Source organism: Pipistrellus hanaki, assembly GCF_964339955.1.
Source record: "Pipistrellus hanaki genome assembly, chromosome: 1".
NCBI classification, from domain to species: Eukaryota; Metazoa; Chordata; class Mammalia; order Chiroptera; family Vespertilionidae; genus Pipistrellus; species Pipistrellus hanaki.
The window spans coordinates 53,052,172-53,069,525 of NC_140503.1; the positions used below are offsets into that span (position 1 = coordinate 53,052,172).

The following is a 17,354-nucleotide window of genomic DNA, read 5'->3' on the forward strand; positions in this document are numbered from 1 at the left end:
GAATGAAATACCAGGATAGTCTTACTGGTGGCTTTAGGAGATAGGTTGCTATTGGCATGGGTGGGGGAAGAGGTAGGAAGGAGACCATTTTAAGTAGAGGGAATGTTACTTTCAAATAGTTGCCTAACCAGTGTGGGTCAGTGGTTGAGCATTGACCTATGAACCAGGAGATCACAATTCGATTCCCCGTCAAGGCATTGCCCAGGCTTGTTACTCAGTGTGCAAGAGGCAGGCAGACAGTGATTCTCTCACATTGATGTTTCTCTCTCTCCCTCTCCCTTCCTCTCTGAAATCAATACAAAACAAAAGAACAAAAACAGTCAACGAGTTAGGAAATGTGGACCAGTATAAGGAAGATTGAATGGAGAACATGCGTGTGAAGGAACTCTTGATTTTTCTCCTTAACCACTGTCCTTTTCCTTCAGCCTTCAACTCAGGTGCTCAGACCAACCTTGATTCCTCAAGCTGGGACCAACATCCACCAAAATCTATTGAGTTTTCGATTTATCTCCACCACCACCACCACACCCCAAGGCACTAATATTTCTTACCTGGGTAGCTGGTGTAGTTCTAACACTTCACCTGCTGCTCCTGCTCCCTTCATGCGGTGCCCTTACCCATCCTTTCTCTCCATTCTGCTTTCATTTTTAACATACAACCTCTTAAAATGTTCCATGTTCATTCCTTCACCTGTTCAACACCTGTTTCTTTTCCATTAAACATTTCCCCTAGCTTGGCTGCCTCTTTTTCTTTGGATCTCAGTTCAACTTTTAACTTTCTTAGCAAGAGGTCTAATTCATTATTGTACCCTTAGCACCTAGAAACGGCTTATACTCAAAAGCTTGTTGAACAAGTAAAGTAGAATATTGGGTTGGAAATATAAGTGAAAAACCAGGTTAAGGGTATGGATAGAGAGAATGCTTGATTTCTCAGTCTCGGCCAAGTCTAGCTTTCATTGAAGTAGGCCTTTATACTCAGCATTTCTGGAACGAAGAAATGTCAAAGAGCTTTGCTCTCAGAAACTTCACAACTGAATTGGTGTACCAGGTTTCCCATGGCAAAGATGTATTAACTTGCTGCTTCTGGGCTCTTGTGATCATAGCCTTGCAAGCATACTTTATGTGATTTCTGAGGCTCTTTATTGACCCATTTCCAATGCAAAAGGCTGATTTATGTATTTTAGGTTCTTGTTTTTCTACAACTGTACAAGCTAATGTTTATAATGATTGTGTATAAATGGAAGTTGCCATTTGTTTGAATTACTGCAGATGTTATCCCTGGAGGGTAGTCACATTTTAACGATAAAGATCAGAAGCAGACTCCAGTGGGCAGCTTTCTGCCAGGCCACACTTAAAAGTTACAGAATACAAACCTTTCATACCTTCCTTAATTCTCAGCTACTTTAATATCAATATTATGAGAAGCCCCAATCACTATGGATGTACTAGTTAAAAGATAGACTAAAAATATTAGTTTTCTTTTTAATGGTAGACATTTACTACTGATTATAAGATACACCTGTCTTGAAAACCTGTATATGAGTTAGGTATATGGCTCATGTTGCCAACTGGGGTAATTAAAATGGTCATAGATAATAGTAGTCCTACTAAATTTATTTTCTGCCAGGTTTATATATAAATATGAAAGAACTATTCATTATACTTGTAACTCCTGAATATATTGTTATGATATTGCCAGCCAATTGCAGTATATTCCTATTCCTGAGAGAGATGTTCTACAAGAGTCAGAAGCAAAGGGAGAAAAAGGTTTTAATAAAAGGAAGATGGTTTCCAGTGTGGAGTGTAGTACAGCAGGGAGAAGAGTGGGACTTGGAAAAAAATGCCAGGAAATTTAGAAATTGGTATCACTGATCCTTTGGCAAGGACAGTTTCAGTGGAGAAGGTATGTATGTATGTGGGGCAGAGAATAGAAGAATGATAAACAACTAAAGATGAATAAAAGGTGAAGCTGTTATTTTGAGATATTTTGAGGTACCTGAAAGAAGATTTTGATTTTAAATGTAGGAAAGTTTTACATATAGTTATAGGCATAACAAAAGAATATAGGGGGAGAAACCAAATGAGGCAAGAACTGGGATCCAGAATAAGCGTGAAGAGATCAGCCTTGGCATGTCTTCTGAGTGTCAGAGGATTAATGTCCAGAGTTCAGGTGGGGAAAAGAGGCACTAGACTGAGGATTGCTCACTGAATGACCTTAGTCTCATCCAGGTGATGAGGTCATTTTCAAAACTGAATGGAGCAAATGCCGTCCCTCGGGGCACAGTCATAGGGTAAACACATGGTAAGGAATGATAGAACTGGTTCTAAATTAAATTGCTAGATTTCTCTTCCTGCTTCTATTAAAATTATGTTTGTGTGTGATTCTGAACTTAAGTGGTATAGGAAGGTATAGTAAAAAGCTTTAAGAATCTCAAAATGTATCTCTGCTACCGACTTGAGCTCTCTAGCTGTTTTGTGTTTTTTTTCCTGACAGTTGCCTCCATTAATTCTCAAGAATATGTTTATGCCATTGTTCCTTGATTTCTTAATTTTAGGCACAAATTACTGGTTTTCAAGACTGATGACGATTTAGTTTACAGTATTTCCCACATTTCTCATGTCCTCCTCCTAGGATCATACTGTCACTACTTTTGATTCCTTTATAGGCTTTCTTTACAATGTCAGATATTTTTTCACCTTTATTTCTTATTTTATTGGCTGTCAACAGTATTTAGCCCTCTAGTGTATGAGATGATAATATTAACATCCTGATGCTTCCTTTGACTCTCCTCCTCTCTCTCGTTTTGTCATCTGAATCCTTACATTATCCAGGTTAACAACATTTACATTCTATTTAATAATCATGACTAGTCCTCAGCTCTATAGGTTGATACATACAGTTCACTGCAGATCACAGTTTATACTTTGATTACATTTCCTTCTATAGTTTTGTTTTTCTTGGTGTTTCTAATTATTATTTTCCCCTTGTACTTTTGGCTTCTATCATAGCCACAGTTATTTTATGTCTTCCATCATACCCAGTATTTTAGAGTTTTCCTTTTGTTCCAGAAAACTCCCCTGAGGCCAGTTCTCCCTTGCTTCAATCTGAACTTGTTGCTTTATTATCCCTAATGCACAGCTCTCATTGTGGGACCTAGCTGTCCTCCTGAACTGACTGATTCCATTATTTTCTAGATTCCATGTATGGAAACCATTGCTTTTTGCCTTTGTCCTAGTTCAGGTCCCCTAGAAGAAGTTCTTTTTGAAAAGTTTTGTGAATAGTTTATATGCATCACAAATATCTTTTTCCAGTTTGTGGTTTGTCTTGTTTTACTAGGGATATCTGCTGATAGACTTCTAGTTACATTTTAGTTACAACTATTTCAAACATGCCTTTGTGAAAACACAATATTCTCTCCCTTGTGTTAATTGTTACATCCTCTGACACACAATAACCATTTCCACATAGCATTTTAGCATGTAATCAAAGTGCATTCTAATTGCATTCATTCAGTTATTTCCTTTCCATGAAAGGTAACTTACTATTTTGCTGTAGCACTTATTTAGCCCAGTGCCTGGCCATAGTAAGTGCCCAACACATATTTTCTGGAAAAAAATTATACCCTTGAGAGTGTAGCCATTCCCACTCACTCCTGAGATATACCCACACATACATACATACTGGAGATCCAGTGTATGAAATTCGTGCACAGGTAGGGTCCCTAGGTCTGGATGGCGATCAGGGCCTTCCAACTGCTGGCCAGGGCTTCCCTTCCTCAGCTGCCAGCTGGGGTCTTCATTCTGCGTGGCCCCCTGGTAGTCAGTGCATGTCATAGCGAGCAATCGGTCTCCTGGTGGAACTCCCGTTGGGGACAATTTGCATATTAGGCATACACACACATATACACACTATATCATGGTCATGGCTCTTAGTTACAAATTCATGATTCTGGCTCATTAGATCACTTACAAAATTGTAATGCTAGAGAAAGTCTTTTTTTTTAATACATTTTTATTGATTTCAGAGAGGGAGGGATAAAAACAATAATGAGAGAATTGTTGATCGGCTGCCTCCTGCACATCCCCTACTAGGTCTCAAGGCACAAACTATGTGCCCCTGATCAGTATTGAACCTGGAACCCTTCAGTCCGCGGACTGATGCTCCACCCACTGAACCAAACCGGCCAGGGCTAGAGAGACAGTCTTTTTTTTTTTTTTTTTCAATCTTTATTGTTCATATTATTACAAAGGTTCCTCATTTCTTCCCCCCTCCACCAGGTTCCCACCCCACCCTCCGCCCCCTCCTCATCCCCCATTGTCCTCATCCATAGGTGCAGTTTATGTTCAGTCTCTTCCTCCCTCCCTCTCCCCGATAGTAAATCCCTTTTCAGATAGTAAATCAGTTACTTAGCATTTTCTCATATCAATAATACCTCCACATGCCCAATGATACACTTCACACAAAAGACATTTCCAAATAGGTCAACCAGCCTCATCCAGGCCCCACCCAAGGCACTCACAGATCAACACCCCAGCCCTATACTAACTCAACACATCCAGATCTAAGCCTTCATCACTTGATTCAGCAGACCCTCAAGTTCTCCCAAAAGTTTCCAGCCATGTCTGAGAGGCAGCCATGGGGCAGGGGCAGGCGAGGAGCAAGCTGTTCCGGGCCTGGCTGCTCCGGGCCTGTCCTCTGTTGCTCTGGTTCGTTCCACAACCAGCTGCTCCGGGTCTGGTCACTGCTGCTCCCGACCTAGTTGCTCTGGACTTGGCTGCTGCTGCTCTGGGCCTGGCCGCACCTGACCCGGCTGCTCTGGGCCCGGCTGCTCCGGGCCTGGTCGCTCCCAGCCTGGCAGCTGCTGCTCCGGGCCTGGCCACACCCGACCCGGCTGCTCCGGGCCTGGCCGCTCCCAGCCTGGCAGCTGCCAGCCTGGCAGCCGCTGCTCCGGGCCTGGCCACACCAGACCCGGCTGCTCCGGGCCTGGCCGCTCCCAGCCTGGCAGCCGCTGCTCCGGGCCTGTCCGCACCCGACCTGGCTGCTCCGGGCCTGGCCGCTCCCAGCCTGGCAGCTGCTGCTCCGGGCCTGGCCGCACCCGACCTGGCTGCTCTGGGCCCGGCTGCCCCGAGTCTGGCCGCTCCCAGCCTGGATGCTCCGGGCTTGGCTACTCCTGTTCTGGGCCTGGCTGCTTCCAACCCGGCTGCTCTGGGCCCGGCTTCTCCGGGCCCGGCCACTCCGGGTCTGGGTGTTCCTGGACTGGCCACCCTGAGCTTGGCTGCCTCCGCCTCAGGCCTGGCTGCCACTGCCCCAGGTCTGGCTGCTCCAGTGCTGGCTGTTGTTGCTCTGGTTCTGGCTTCTGCTGCTCTGGGGCCTGGCCGTTGCTGCTCCGGGCCCAGTTGCCACTGCCTTGTGCCTGGGCACTCTAGGCCTGGCCGCCGCTGTTCCAAAATTCTGTCCTTTTTTTTTTTTTTTTTTTTTTTTTTAAACGCATATATGTTGCAATGTTGGCTGGTGAGTTGAGTTCTGACTTAGTCTTTGATTTTTCAAGATCTTTGTATTCTTTCTTAAGTAATTTTACTATCTTTTGCTCTCACTTGATTTCTTCACATTGAGAACTTCTTTGGTTTCTTCCTCCTTGTCCTGGAAGCTCAGCAGGTTGGCCTGTGGCACCCCTTCGTTCTCCGCGGGCTCCCGTGCTGCTCCAGCCTGTTGCGGGGGTCGGCACCGCCCAAGGCCTTGGCTCCGTTGCCCGCGCTCAGAAGTGGAAGGCTCAGGGGCACCCCCCCCCCCCCCCAGGGGCCCCGTCGCCAGGCTCCCTGCCGTCGCCCGGCTGGCCGGTGTCCGGCAGGGGCTCCTGCTCCCTGTCTCATTCCTCCAGTCTGGAGCTTTTTTTTCTCCTTCCCGCTAGGGGAGTCTAGGATCAGAGTCAACAGACTGTCCTCTGCACACAGTGCGCGCAACTCTGGGGGCTCCGCTTTTCGCCACTCCCCTGGGATTCCGCCTCACAGCCCCGTCTCCCCCTGCTCGAGCCTGGGTCCCCAGGGTCTGGTCCAGGACTGGGGTTCAGAGCAGTCGAAACTGGGGCCCAACACAGCCGGACCTCCCATTTCCTTCCCTCCAGGGCAATCTCGCATCAGAGTCAACATTCCTTCCCTTGCAAGCAATGTGCGAGACTCCGGGGGCTCGGCCTTTCGCCGCTCTCCCAGGACTCCACCTCACAGCCCCGTCTCCCTCTACTTGAGCCTGGGTCCCCAGGGATTGGCCCAGAACTGGAGTTCAGAGCAGTCCGGACTGAGGCTCAGCGCCGCTGGAGGCCCTGTTCCTTCTGGCTAGGGTAATCCAGCATCAGAGTCAACATTCAGTCCTCTGCGCGCAATGTGCGCGTGACTCCGGGGGCCCTGCTTTTCGCTGCTCGACTGGGATTCCGCCTCACAGCCCCGTCTCCCCCTGCCGGAGCCTGGGTCCCCAGGGTCTGGCCCATAACTTGGGGTTCAGCTCTGCCGGTTCGGGGGTTCATCCCAGGCTGGGGGTTTTATTTCCTTCCTGCTAGGGAACGCCGGGCGGCACCCAGCCCTCTTCTCCTCTCCGGCTGCGACCTCTCTGCGCGTGTACGTGCGAGCGTGCAGCATGTCTCTGTACCTTAGGCTTTTTTTTCCAGTTCCTCTGATTTTCCTTCTGGTTTTCTCTTTCCTTCTTGTTGTAGAATTTTCAGTCAGTCGACTACCTGTAGCTCTGGGCGATGTCCACTCTACATTTTAGTTGTATTCCATTGAAATTGTTGTGTGCTGCTGCGGTTAGGTGTCTACCCGAGCAGCCATCTTGGATTCTCTAGAGTAGGGGTGTCGAACTCAATCAGAGAAGGGGCCAAAATCTAAAATCCAGCCTAAATCGCGGGCTGAATGGTTTACTGAACAGTCATAAACTGACAATGTCATAAACTGACAGCGGAGTGCAGTGATGACAGCGCGGTGCGGGCCACATTGCAAGGCCTGGCGGGCTGGATTTGGCCCGCGGGCCTTGTGTTTGACACATGTGCTCTAGAGAGACAGTCTTGATGTAAATCTTGGAACAACCCCAGAAACATGCTCCACCAATGGCTTGATAGGGAAACTGCTCCTACCGCCACCACCAAACTGAGGGCCAGGAGCCCAACTTGGCCATCTCTGCTGCCACCTTCAGTGGCAATGGAAGTTCTATTTGCATAGCCTATTATATGTATCCTAAGTGCAGATGAGTCTAGTAGACTAGGTCATATAGTCAGAGGCCTGGTGTATGAAATTTGTGCATGGCAGGGGCGGGGGGCAGTCCCCTCAGCCCAGCCTGTACCTTCTGCAATGCGGGACTCCTTGAGGGACGTCTGACTGCCAGTTTAGGCCCAATCCCCAGGACATCCAGCAGTTGGACATCCCTCTCACAATCCTGGACCGCTGGCTCCTAATTGCTCACCTGCCTGCCTATCTGGTCACCCCTAATTACCCCACCCCCACTGGCCTGATCACTCCTAATTGCCCCCCTTGTTGGCTTGGTCACCCCTAAGTGCCCCCTGTTGCTGGCCAGATCACTCCCAACTGCCCCCTCCCTGCCGGCCTAGTCACTCCTGAATGCTCCCCCCCAACCCCACCAGTCTGGTCACCTCTTACTGTCCTTGCTGCCAGCCTGGTCACCCCTAACTGCCCTCCCTTTACCCCCGTGGCCTCTTACTGGTCACCCCCAATTGCCCTTCCCCCGCTGGCCTGGTCACCCCACATAGCCTGCTTCAGTCGTTTGGTTGTCCCTCACTAAACTCCCTGGTTGAGGCAACCATCTTGTGAGGGTGTCAGGGTCAATTTGCATATCACCTCTATTATATAAGCTAGCATTCAAGCTGCAAAAGCAGTGGGAACTGGCATCTTGATTTTTCTATCAGGAGGCAGGACTAATGTAGAAATTTTCTTTAGTTGATCTTTTGAAATGTATTTTAGAGAAAGAGAGACATCATTATGAGAGAGAAACCTTAATTGGTTTCCTCCTGCACACACCCCATTTGGGGATTGAACCCACAAACTGGGTGCCCTGTCCAGGAATAGTGCCCGCTACCTATTTTGGTGTATGGGATGATGACACTCCAACTGGCCAGGGCGAAACTTCCTTAAAATACAGAAAAGAGGACAGACAAATATGGTATATGCCATTATATCTTCCTATATGGTCTAATACAACACTGCAGAGTTGTCTACTCTCATGTGGGAGAACTTCAGGGAGTTCTGTATTTCCTTTTTTTAAAAATATATTTTATTGATTTTTTACAGAGAGGAGAGAGAGAGAGAGCTAGAAACATCGATGAGAGAGAAACATCGACCAGCTGCCTCCTGCACACCCCCCACCAGGGATGTGCCCACAACCAACGTACAAGCCCTTGACCGGAATCGAACCTGGGACCTTTCAGTCCGCAGACTGACGCTCTACCCATGAGCCAAACCGGTTTCGCTGTATTTCCTTATTTTGATTTGACATGACTAGAGGCATTAAAAGAGGCTCTTAAACTACCGTGTTTCCCCGAAAATAAGACATCCTCCGAAAATAAGATCTACTTACAGGTTTTCTTCTGAGTGAAATATAAGGCATCCCCTGAAAATAAGGCCCCCCTAGGCTCTGTCTCAGAATGCTATTGCTAGACATGAGAGATTTGGTCCACTGATTGTGAAAGAAATGGAGTCACAAGAAATTCACCAGGAAATTCAGGAATTGGATTGTTATGATGATGTTCCAGAAGATGATGACATGATTGTCATTGAATAAATGAGTAAATTCTTGATACTGTAGGACTCAAAGTTTGTCTGGTTTGTGTTGACAACTACCGTACTACCGTACCGTATACAGGTAATAAATTTCCTTTATTTTCACTTAACAATAAATGTGTACTGTATTCTTCATGGAAAAATAAGACATCCCCTGAAAATAAGACCTAGCACATCTTTGGGAGCAAAAATTAATATAAGACACTGTCTTATTTTCGGGGAAACAGGGTATATAGCCAAGAAAATTTTTACAGTCCCAATCTTTGGCCTATATATATCCCTTCTGATTGACCCCCAAGTTTATTTTCCCCCCATCAAAAATGTTCTTTCAGAAGTACTCAGTTCCCTTGAATCTTGCATCATGACAGAAGCAGGCAGTCCAGGACAGGGAGTGAACATGTGGGAGCTAGGACTGAAAATTTGATCAATATTATCTTAAAATTGTATAGCACAGACCAGTTTCCAATACTTTCTCATCGCATTTGAACCTGCCAACAATACACAAAAAATTGTCCTTTCTTTGCTGAATAAAAAAATGATAAGCCCAGGCTTCCCACTGTTGGAAAATTTAGGGATAAACCAGGGGAGGAGGCTAGAATGATTTCTGTGGTGACGGATCAGAGTTGAAGACATTAGTATAAACTCATGCTTCGCTTAATATAGTTTCCTACATATAAAAGTATTTATAGATATGTGTGTATACACAGATAAGTATACACGTATTTTCTTACTCTGTGGCTAGAAAAAAATGAGGCCAAAAGCAATGAGGCCAAGATCTTAGTTTCTAATACTCTCTAATGAAAGGGACCAGGGCTCATTGGAGAAATGGCTGATTCTAGGACTGGAGAAGAAATGAAATATCAAGATGAGTCTGCAGCATCTTATTGAGCTAAAAGGTAAGGAAGTCATCTAAAAAAAACAAAGCAAAATAAAATACAACAATCCTTTACACAATGATGGGGGGTATGTCAAAAGGACACAGGAACCAACTGAAAGCTCCCAGTGGCTAATTTCAGCAACAAAATAAAGTATCAGATTATAACCAAAAGTATTTTTTTTAAATATATATTTTATTGATTTTTTACAGAGAGGAAGGGAGAGGGATAGAGAGCTAGAAACATTGATGAGAGAGAAACACCAACCAGCTGCCTCCTGCACACCCCCCACTGGGGATGTGCCCGCAACCAAGGTACATGCCCTTGACCGGAATCGAACCTGGTACCCTTGAGTCTGCAGACTGACTCTATCCACTGAGCCAAACTGGTTTTGGCTATAACCAAAAATATTAAGTAAGTACTTGTAAGTCTATACTTGCATAAATAAATGAATGAATAAATGGTGGAAATGAGACAAGTAGCCCATTTAGAAAAAATTTCAGGAGGTGGAGCATAACTTCCCACTCATATGTGAGCTGCATATACTGACTGCATTCAAAAAGAGCATGGAGCCCTGGCAGGTGCAGTTGGTAGAGCGTTGTCCTGTATACCAAGAGGTTACTTGTTCTATTCTGGGGCAGGGCACATGCCAGTGTTGTGGGCTCAATCCCCAGTAGGGGGCATGTCTCTCTCTCTCTCTCTTTCTCTCTCTCTCTCTCTCTCTCTCTCTCTCTCTCTCTCTCTCTCTCCCTTCCCTCCCTCCCTATTTCTAAAAAATAAATAAATAAATAAAAAATAATAAAATCAAATAAATTTTAAAAGAGTGTATGGGAAAGGACATGTATTAGTTTGCTAGGGCTGCCATAACAAAGTATCACAGACTTGGTGGCTTAAACAACAAATTTATTACCCATTTTTCTGGAGGCCAGAAGTCCAAGATCAAGATGTTGGCAAGTGTGGTTCCCTCTTAGGCTTTCTGGTTGAGTCAAAATTAAAATGACAAAAACAGATTAATAGGAGAAAGGTATGCAAATACATATTAAATTTTACATGACATGGGAACCTTTATAAGGAAATGAAAACCCAAAGAAATGGCAAAACCTATTTGCTTTTATATTAGGTTGAACAAAGAGAAATAATCAAGGAAAAGTGACTAAACTATGTAGGGACATTAAAGAAGAGAATTATTTTAAGGTTTGTGTAGAATTCTCTCGGTCTCAACTTCTAGACCTTGGTGTTAAGAATGTTACTTTCCTTATAGGGAGGACATTTTTCATACAGAATTTCACCCGCTTTTAAGAAAAAGAAGGAAGGTTTGAGTGTTTTTCTTGTATTTGCTGTTTTTCAACTGCCCCTTGAAATAGTCCATATACCAAAGCAGCATACCATGGGGTGACATACCCTGAACTCCTTCATCAGCATACTCAGCACTTCTCAACAGTAGTGGGAGGTAGGTATTGTCCTAAGGGCAAGAAAACAGAATCATTACCACCTTACACAGGGTACGAAGGAATTCAAGGAGGTAGAATTCAAGTATCTTAAATTTCAATCCAGTGTCTTTTAAAAATATATATTTTTATTGATTTCAGAGAGGAAGGGAGAGGGAGAGAGAGATAGAAACTTCAATGATGAGGAAGAATCATTGATTGGCTGTCTCCTGTACATAGAGTCCACAATCCAGGACTGGGAATTGAACCATGACCTTCTGATTTATAGGTAGACACTCAGCCCTAAGCCACACTAGCTTGGCCAGTGCCCTTCTATTATACTGGTCATAACTGCACATGTGATCTTGTTTTATGTTTGGGCAATAAAGGTGGGACCCTGAAACAAAGATTTGGTTTTAGAATGATAAGGAACACAGAGAATTCTGTAGGACTTTACACTGTAGCCTTTACCTCTGGCACCTCTGGAGAGACTATAGACAGTGAGCAAGAGAAGGCGAGGCCTGAGTTCCAGGGAGTGAGGACTGACCCTAAGTGACCCCTTTGCCAATGATCTTCCTTCAACTGCATATGCAGGACACATACAACCAAGGTTGCAGCCTTAAGAGATGGTCTTGGTAGAAACCATCCCAGATTCCTATGACAGGCACTGGACTCCACTTACTAGTAGAGTTGAAGGAAATAGGATGAGCACACTAACAAGAAGCTGGGACTAAAATATATCCTATCTAATAAAGAGGGAATATGTTAATTGACCATCATGCCATCACAAAGATGGTGGCACCCACAGCCAATAAGGAGGGAATATGCTAATTGACTGCCACACCCTCAAAGATGGCAGTGCCCAGTTCTCTCAGCCCCAGTTCCCTCAGTCCTCCAGCCCCCCAGGACCTGACAGAGGCATAGGCAAACCTTGGATGTTGGCTGCCCAGCCACGCAGAGCCAGCCTGAGGGACAACCAAACCACTGAACAAGCAGCTGCATGGAGTGACCAGGCTGGCAGGGGGGTCTGTTGGGGGCAACCAGGCTGACAGGGGGGGCAGTTGGGGACGACCAGGCCAGTGGGGGAGGGCAGTAAGAGGTGACCAGGCTGGCAGGACAGGGGCAGTTGGGGGTGACCTGGCCAGTAGCGGAGGACAGTTAGGGGCAAGCAGGTTGAGTGATTAGGAGCCAGTGGTCCAGGATTGTGAGAGGTATGTCTGACTGCCAGTCTTGACCAGCAGTCAGACATCCCGGAGGGGTCCTGGATGGGAGAGGGTGCTGGCTGGGCTGAGGGGATGCCCCTCCCCCGACCCGTGCACTAATTCGTGCACGCCTTGTAGGCAATTGGGGCTTATGGGGGCTTTGGGAGGTTGGCTGCAATGGGTGGACCAGTCGTTTGGTCACTCAGGGCTTTTATATATGTAGATATGGAGAATAATCAACCCAGGAGTGAAAGTGTGGGTGGTTAAGGAGGCAGAGAGAGGGTGAAGACAACATGGGGGTGGGGGTGCAAAGACCATATTCTTATGCCTGATGTGCACGGATAACAGCAGTGAGTAGACCGAATGCTGCTTCTGAGGTTGAGCTTTTTATACAGAGAGACACTGTAGGTATAGACCCTCCACAAAAGCCCTCCGGTGGGCATCCTTATTGGCTCCAGCAGGTTTATACCGTACATGGTGCGGCTACACCGGGAACAGAACGAGGGAGAGGCTGGAGACAGGGTACCTGTGCAAACACACAGGCCTAGGAACAGGTAGGCTCCTGGGCCGCCCCCTGGGGGCATCTTGTTTCAAGGCTCACTTAAGTTTCCGCTTTGGCATCCATTACGTGACCCAGCTGCAGATAACAAGGTGTTCGGGTGACCTTGGTGATCCTTTATCTCAGATTCCTGGTCCTCCCTCCTTCCTCCCCTCCCTCCCTGCTTCTGCTGCCAACAAGGCTCTTCTGGAATTCTAGGTTATCCTATGGCCATTCCAGGACACCCCCCGCCCCCCAATCCTTCAGCTAGAAATGCCTGTTCGGACCGGAGAGGAGAGGCAGGCTTTTACCTGGACACCCTCCGTGACACCAGCTCCCACCGCCCCTTTCAGGGCTGGCTCCCCCTGCATGGTCAGGGCCCGCTTGGGGCAGGGGGCGCCGGGGTGCGGGCGGGGGACCCGGGGCTGCGCGGGGCGCCGGGCGGGGAGGATGCTCGGAGCCCGCAGCCGGCGGGCGGCGACGTGAGCCCGCGAGAGCCCGGGCGCCCGCGGCCGCCGCGCCGAGCGCAGCCTCCTCCCGCTCCCACAATGCACAGGGCGGCGGCGGCGGCAGCATCCCCGGCGGCGAGCGGGCTGCGGCGGCGGCCACTCCGAGGACCCCGGGCACGCGGGGCGCCCGGGAGCGATGGCGAGGCTCCCGCCAGCCGCCCGCGCCTGAGGCAGGCGCCCCGCCCTCCCGGCCGCGCCCGGCCCCGCCCGGCTCCCCACGCGGCCGCCCGGGCGCTTCCTTAGTCGGCGCGGGCGGCCGGCAGGCGAGGTGCGGCCTCCGCGCTGGCGGGGGGCGTCGGTGCCGCGGGCGCCATGGCCGCGTCCCAGCTCTACACAAAGGTAGGGGCCCGCGGGGCGGGGAGGGGGCCCCGCCGCCGGCTGTCAGGCGGGGGGAGGGGGTGTCGGGGGCGCGAGGGCCGCCGGCCGGCGCCACCCCTTTTCCGATCATTTCCAGCCCTCCCCTCCCACCCCATCCTCCCCGCCCTGCTGCCTGCGCCCGCGGAGGCGCCTTCCTCTTTCGGGCGGTGATGGTGGGGAAGGCGGCGGGGGAGGCCGGCCTCGGGGTGCCTCTGGCCCGCGCCACGCTCGTCGGGCTGGAGCGGAGGAGCGCGTTTCTGTGAAGGAGGCCGGTGTGGGTTCAGTAGGGCGGGCTCGGGTCCCGGGTTGCCCAGCCCTCCGTCCGCTTCAGGAAAAAAAAAACAAACAAAAAACCCTGGCTGGTGGGGGATGCTTGTCAGATGGCCCCTCCCTTGGGAACACGCGCTTAAAATAACGCCTGGCGTTGTTACATGCGGTGCCACTTCGACTGCAGCCAGGTTTCCCGTGAGGTTGTTTGGAATCCTGCAGACTGAGTATCCAGTCCATTTCAGGTCGCTGCCCTGGGGCGGTGAGCCCCTGGAAGGTGCAGCCGGATCCGCGCTAGCTCGTTCAAGGGTTGGGATGGTCCTTACTCATTAGTCGCCGCGAGGTTTGCAACCTGCATGCAATCCCTTGACTCTAATCCCTTAGAGCCTTGTTAGGCTCCATGTCTTCCCCCTCCGCCGGGGCGAGCCTTTTCTTCTGGGTTTAATTTAAAGGGAAGCGGCATCCTTTTCTTTGTAATACTGACACCCATGTTCTCTGGATCTGGAAATCTCTAAATGGCATGTTTTGGAAAACTGTCCCTTTGAAAACTCTTCTGAAAAATTGTCTTGGGCAGTGAGTATGTGGAGTCAAGGCATTTTATACTGTAACTCATGTGTAGGTAGCTGTTTTTGCCAGCTATTAATTACCTCTAATTACAATGAACAGAATTGCCCTAACTTTTCAAGTTTGCATTTGCAGCAGAATCTCCATTTAAGATCCTGGAATCACTGTGTCCAAATGTGACCCAAGTAAAGCCCAGGGCCCATGTTTATAGAGAGAAAAGAGGTCTGGACCCAACCTCAAGAGAACTGGATCCTAGCCCCTGGCCTTGTCACTTACTCTGTGACCTTGGGCAAGTCCTTAACCTCTTCAATAAATGGAGTTAATTATACCTGCCCAGCATCTCTTACAAGACTGTCCTGAGGATGAAGCTTAATAATAAACAGGAAAGCTTTTTGTAGCCCGTGAATTTCTCTACAAGTCCAAGGTGTTCGATTAATTTCTTCAACCATGAAATGAGGGGTTTTCATGAAACATTCTCTGGGACCTCTTTCTTTCCAGCCTGGTTTAGTTGGAACTTCTCTCTAAACCTGGCAATTTCTTTAGTCATTGTAGATCTCTAATATATAAATGAATACAATTGGAAACTGATTCAAAGTTTCTTCACTAATAAGCATTTATACAGTGCCTACTGTGCCCACTACTGTTTTTAGAGCTTTACAAATTAACTCAGTTGATTCTTATAATAAATGTATAGGGCTGCTACTAAGAAATATGAAATATCAGAGTCATTTTCACATGAAGAGATAAAGATCTGTAAACATTCCTTCACTGTGGTGAGGAGTCCATCCTTGAACTGCATGATTAAATTGTAGGTTGGTTAACTAGAGACTAACTGCATAATAAATTGCTCTTGGATTTGGGTTTGCTTTTTTCCACCAAGATAATGGGTTGGAGAGAGGTACTGTGATTTTTTCCAATTGTAGCTTCATCACAACCTGTTTTAAAATTACTTCTAGTCATTATAAAGACAGATTGATTTAGAGATTAAGACTGAAGTTGAACCCTGGCCGGTGCGGTTCAGTTGGTTGAGTGTCATCTGGTGAACCAAAAGGTTGCGCGGGTTGGGATGCATGTGGGATCTCACATCTCACCTGCTCCCTCTCTCTCTCTCTCTCTCTCTCTCTCTCTCTCTCAATTCTCTCTCTCTCTCTCTCTCTCTCTCTCTCTCTCTCTCTCTCTCGTCCCCTTTCTCTCAAAATCAATAAAATATATATTCTAGAAAAAGACAAGTTGAGCTTAAGCCAAGCCACCTTCTTCTAATATACTTATGCCCAAGAATAATCTGGTCACTTAGCTATTATTGATTAATTCTTTGTGTGAATGGACTTTATGGTGGGTAAAAATATTTATTGAGCACCTACTAGGTGCCAGATACCCTGTTTAATGTTAGAGGTTCTAACAATGAATAAGACACAGCCCTTTTCCTCAAAGGGCTCACAGTCTGCTTTTTATATTCCTGACCAAATTTGTACCTCCAAGGGCATAAATAACCTGCTGTAACTCAACAGCAAGCAGACAGCTGTTATGGTATTAGCAGAAGTTAGGGAATAGGTTAGGATATGAGGAATGTTAGGATGACTCTAGAGATGAAAGCTTGAGCAGTGATCATTAGAGGAGGAGGCCAGTCATTAGAAGTAGTATCAATGGATACACAAGGATTGTTCCCTTGCAGAGGATTATATCTTCTGGGGAAGATATTGGGTCGGCAACTAAGTAATTGCGGGTTTCACACATATATGGCTTCAGTTGAATTTTTAGGTTTGCAGACGTAGTACAAATGTAAAACACATTTTGTATTTGATAGTTGGCTATTCAGCTGTTAATCAGTAAAAAAAGTTTTTGGATCTGTTTTGTAGTTTTTGTTTGGCGTTCGTTGAAAAATGGAAAATCAAAAGGAACATTTTCGTCATATTTTGCTTTTTTATTTCCGCAAAGGGAAAAACGCATCACAAGCTCATAAAAAGTTATGTGCTGTTTATGGTGACGAAGCCTTAAAAGAACGGCAGTGTCAAAATTGGTTTGCCAAATTTCGTTCTGGTGATTTTTCACTCAAAGATGAAAGACGCTCTGGTCGTCCAGTTGAAGTTGATGACGCCCTAATCAAAGCAATAATCAATTCGGACTGTCACAGTACAACACGTGAGATTGCAGAGAAGCTTCATGTATCACATACATGCATTGAAAATCACTTAAAACAACTTGGCTATGTTCAAAAACTCGATACATGGGTTCCTCACGAACTGAAAGAATCACAGTTAACGCAACGCATTAGCAGCTGCGATTTGCTAAAGAAACGTAATGAAAATGATCCATTTTTAAAACGACTGATAACTGGCGATGAAAAATGGGTTGTTTACAACAATATCAAGCGGAAAAGATCATGGAGCAGGCCAGGTGAACCAACTCAAACAACTTCAAAAGCTGATATTCATCAAAAGAAGGTTTTGTTATCAGTTTGGTGGGATTACAAAGGAATTGTCTACTTTGAACTCTTACCACCCAACCGAACGATCAATTCTGATGTCTACATTGAACAACTAACGAAATTAAACAATGCAGTTGAAGAAAAGCGGCCCGAATTGACAAATCGAAAAGGTGTTGTATTCCATCATGACAATGCAAAGCCACACACATCTTTGGTCATTCGGCAAAAATTAATGGAGCTTGGTTGGGATGTTTTGCCACATCCACCATATAGTCCTGACCTTGCACCATCTGATTACTTTTTGTTTCGATCTTTGCAAAACTCCTTGAATGGTAAAAATTTCAATAATGATGATGATGTCAAATCATACCTGATTCAGTTTTTTGCTAATAAAAACCAGAAGTTTTTTGAAC

General features: G+C 46.9%; 1 protein-coding gene across 4 annotated transcripts in view; it reads left to right on the top strand.

Annotated features, from left to right (window-relative positions):
• Window positions 1-13,380: 13,380 nt before the first annotated feature.
• MYO5A (myosin VA) overlaps window positions 13,381-17,354 on the top strand; it is a 182,691-nt gene continuing 178,717 nt past the window's right edge. For all 4 annotated transcript variants that reach the window (XM_084894025.1, XM_084894026.1, XM_084894027.1 and 1 more), the window contains exon 1: window positions 13,381-13,667. In XM_084894025.1, the coding sequence (XP_084750151.1) occupies window positions 13,641-13,667 (27 nt within the window). In that variant the 5' untranslated portion in view covers window positions 13,381-13,640. The remainder of the gene's footprint in view (window positions 13,668-17,354) is intronic.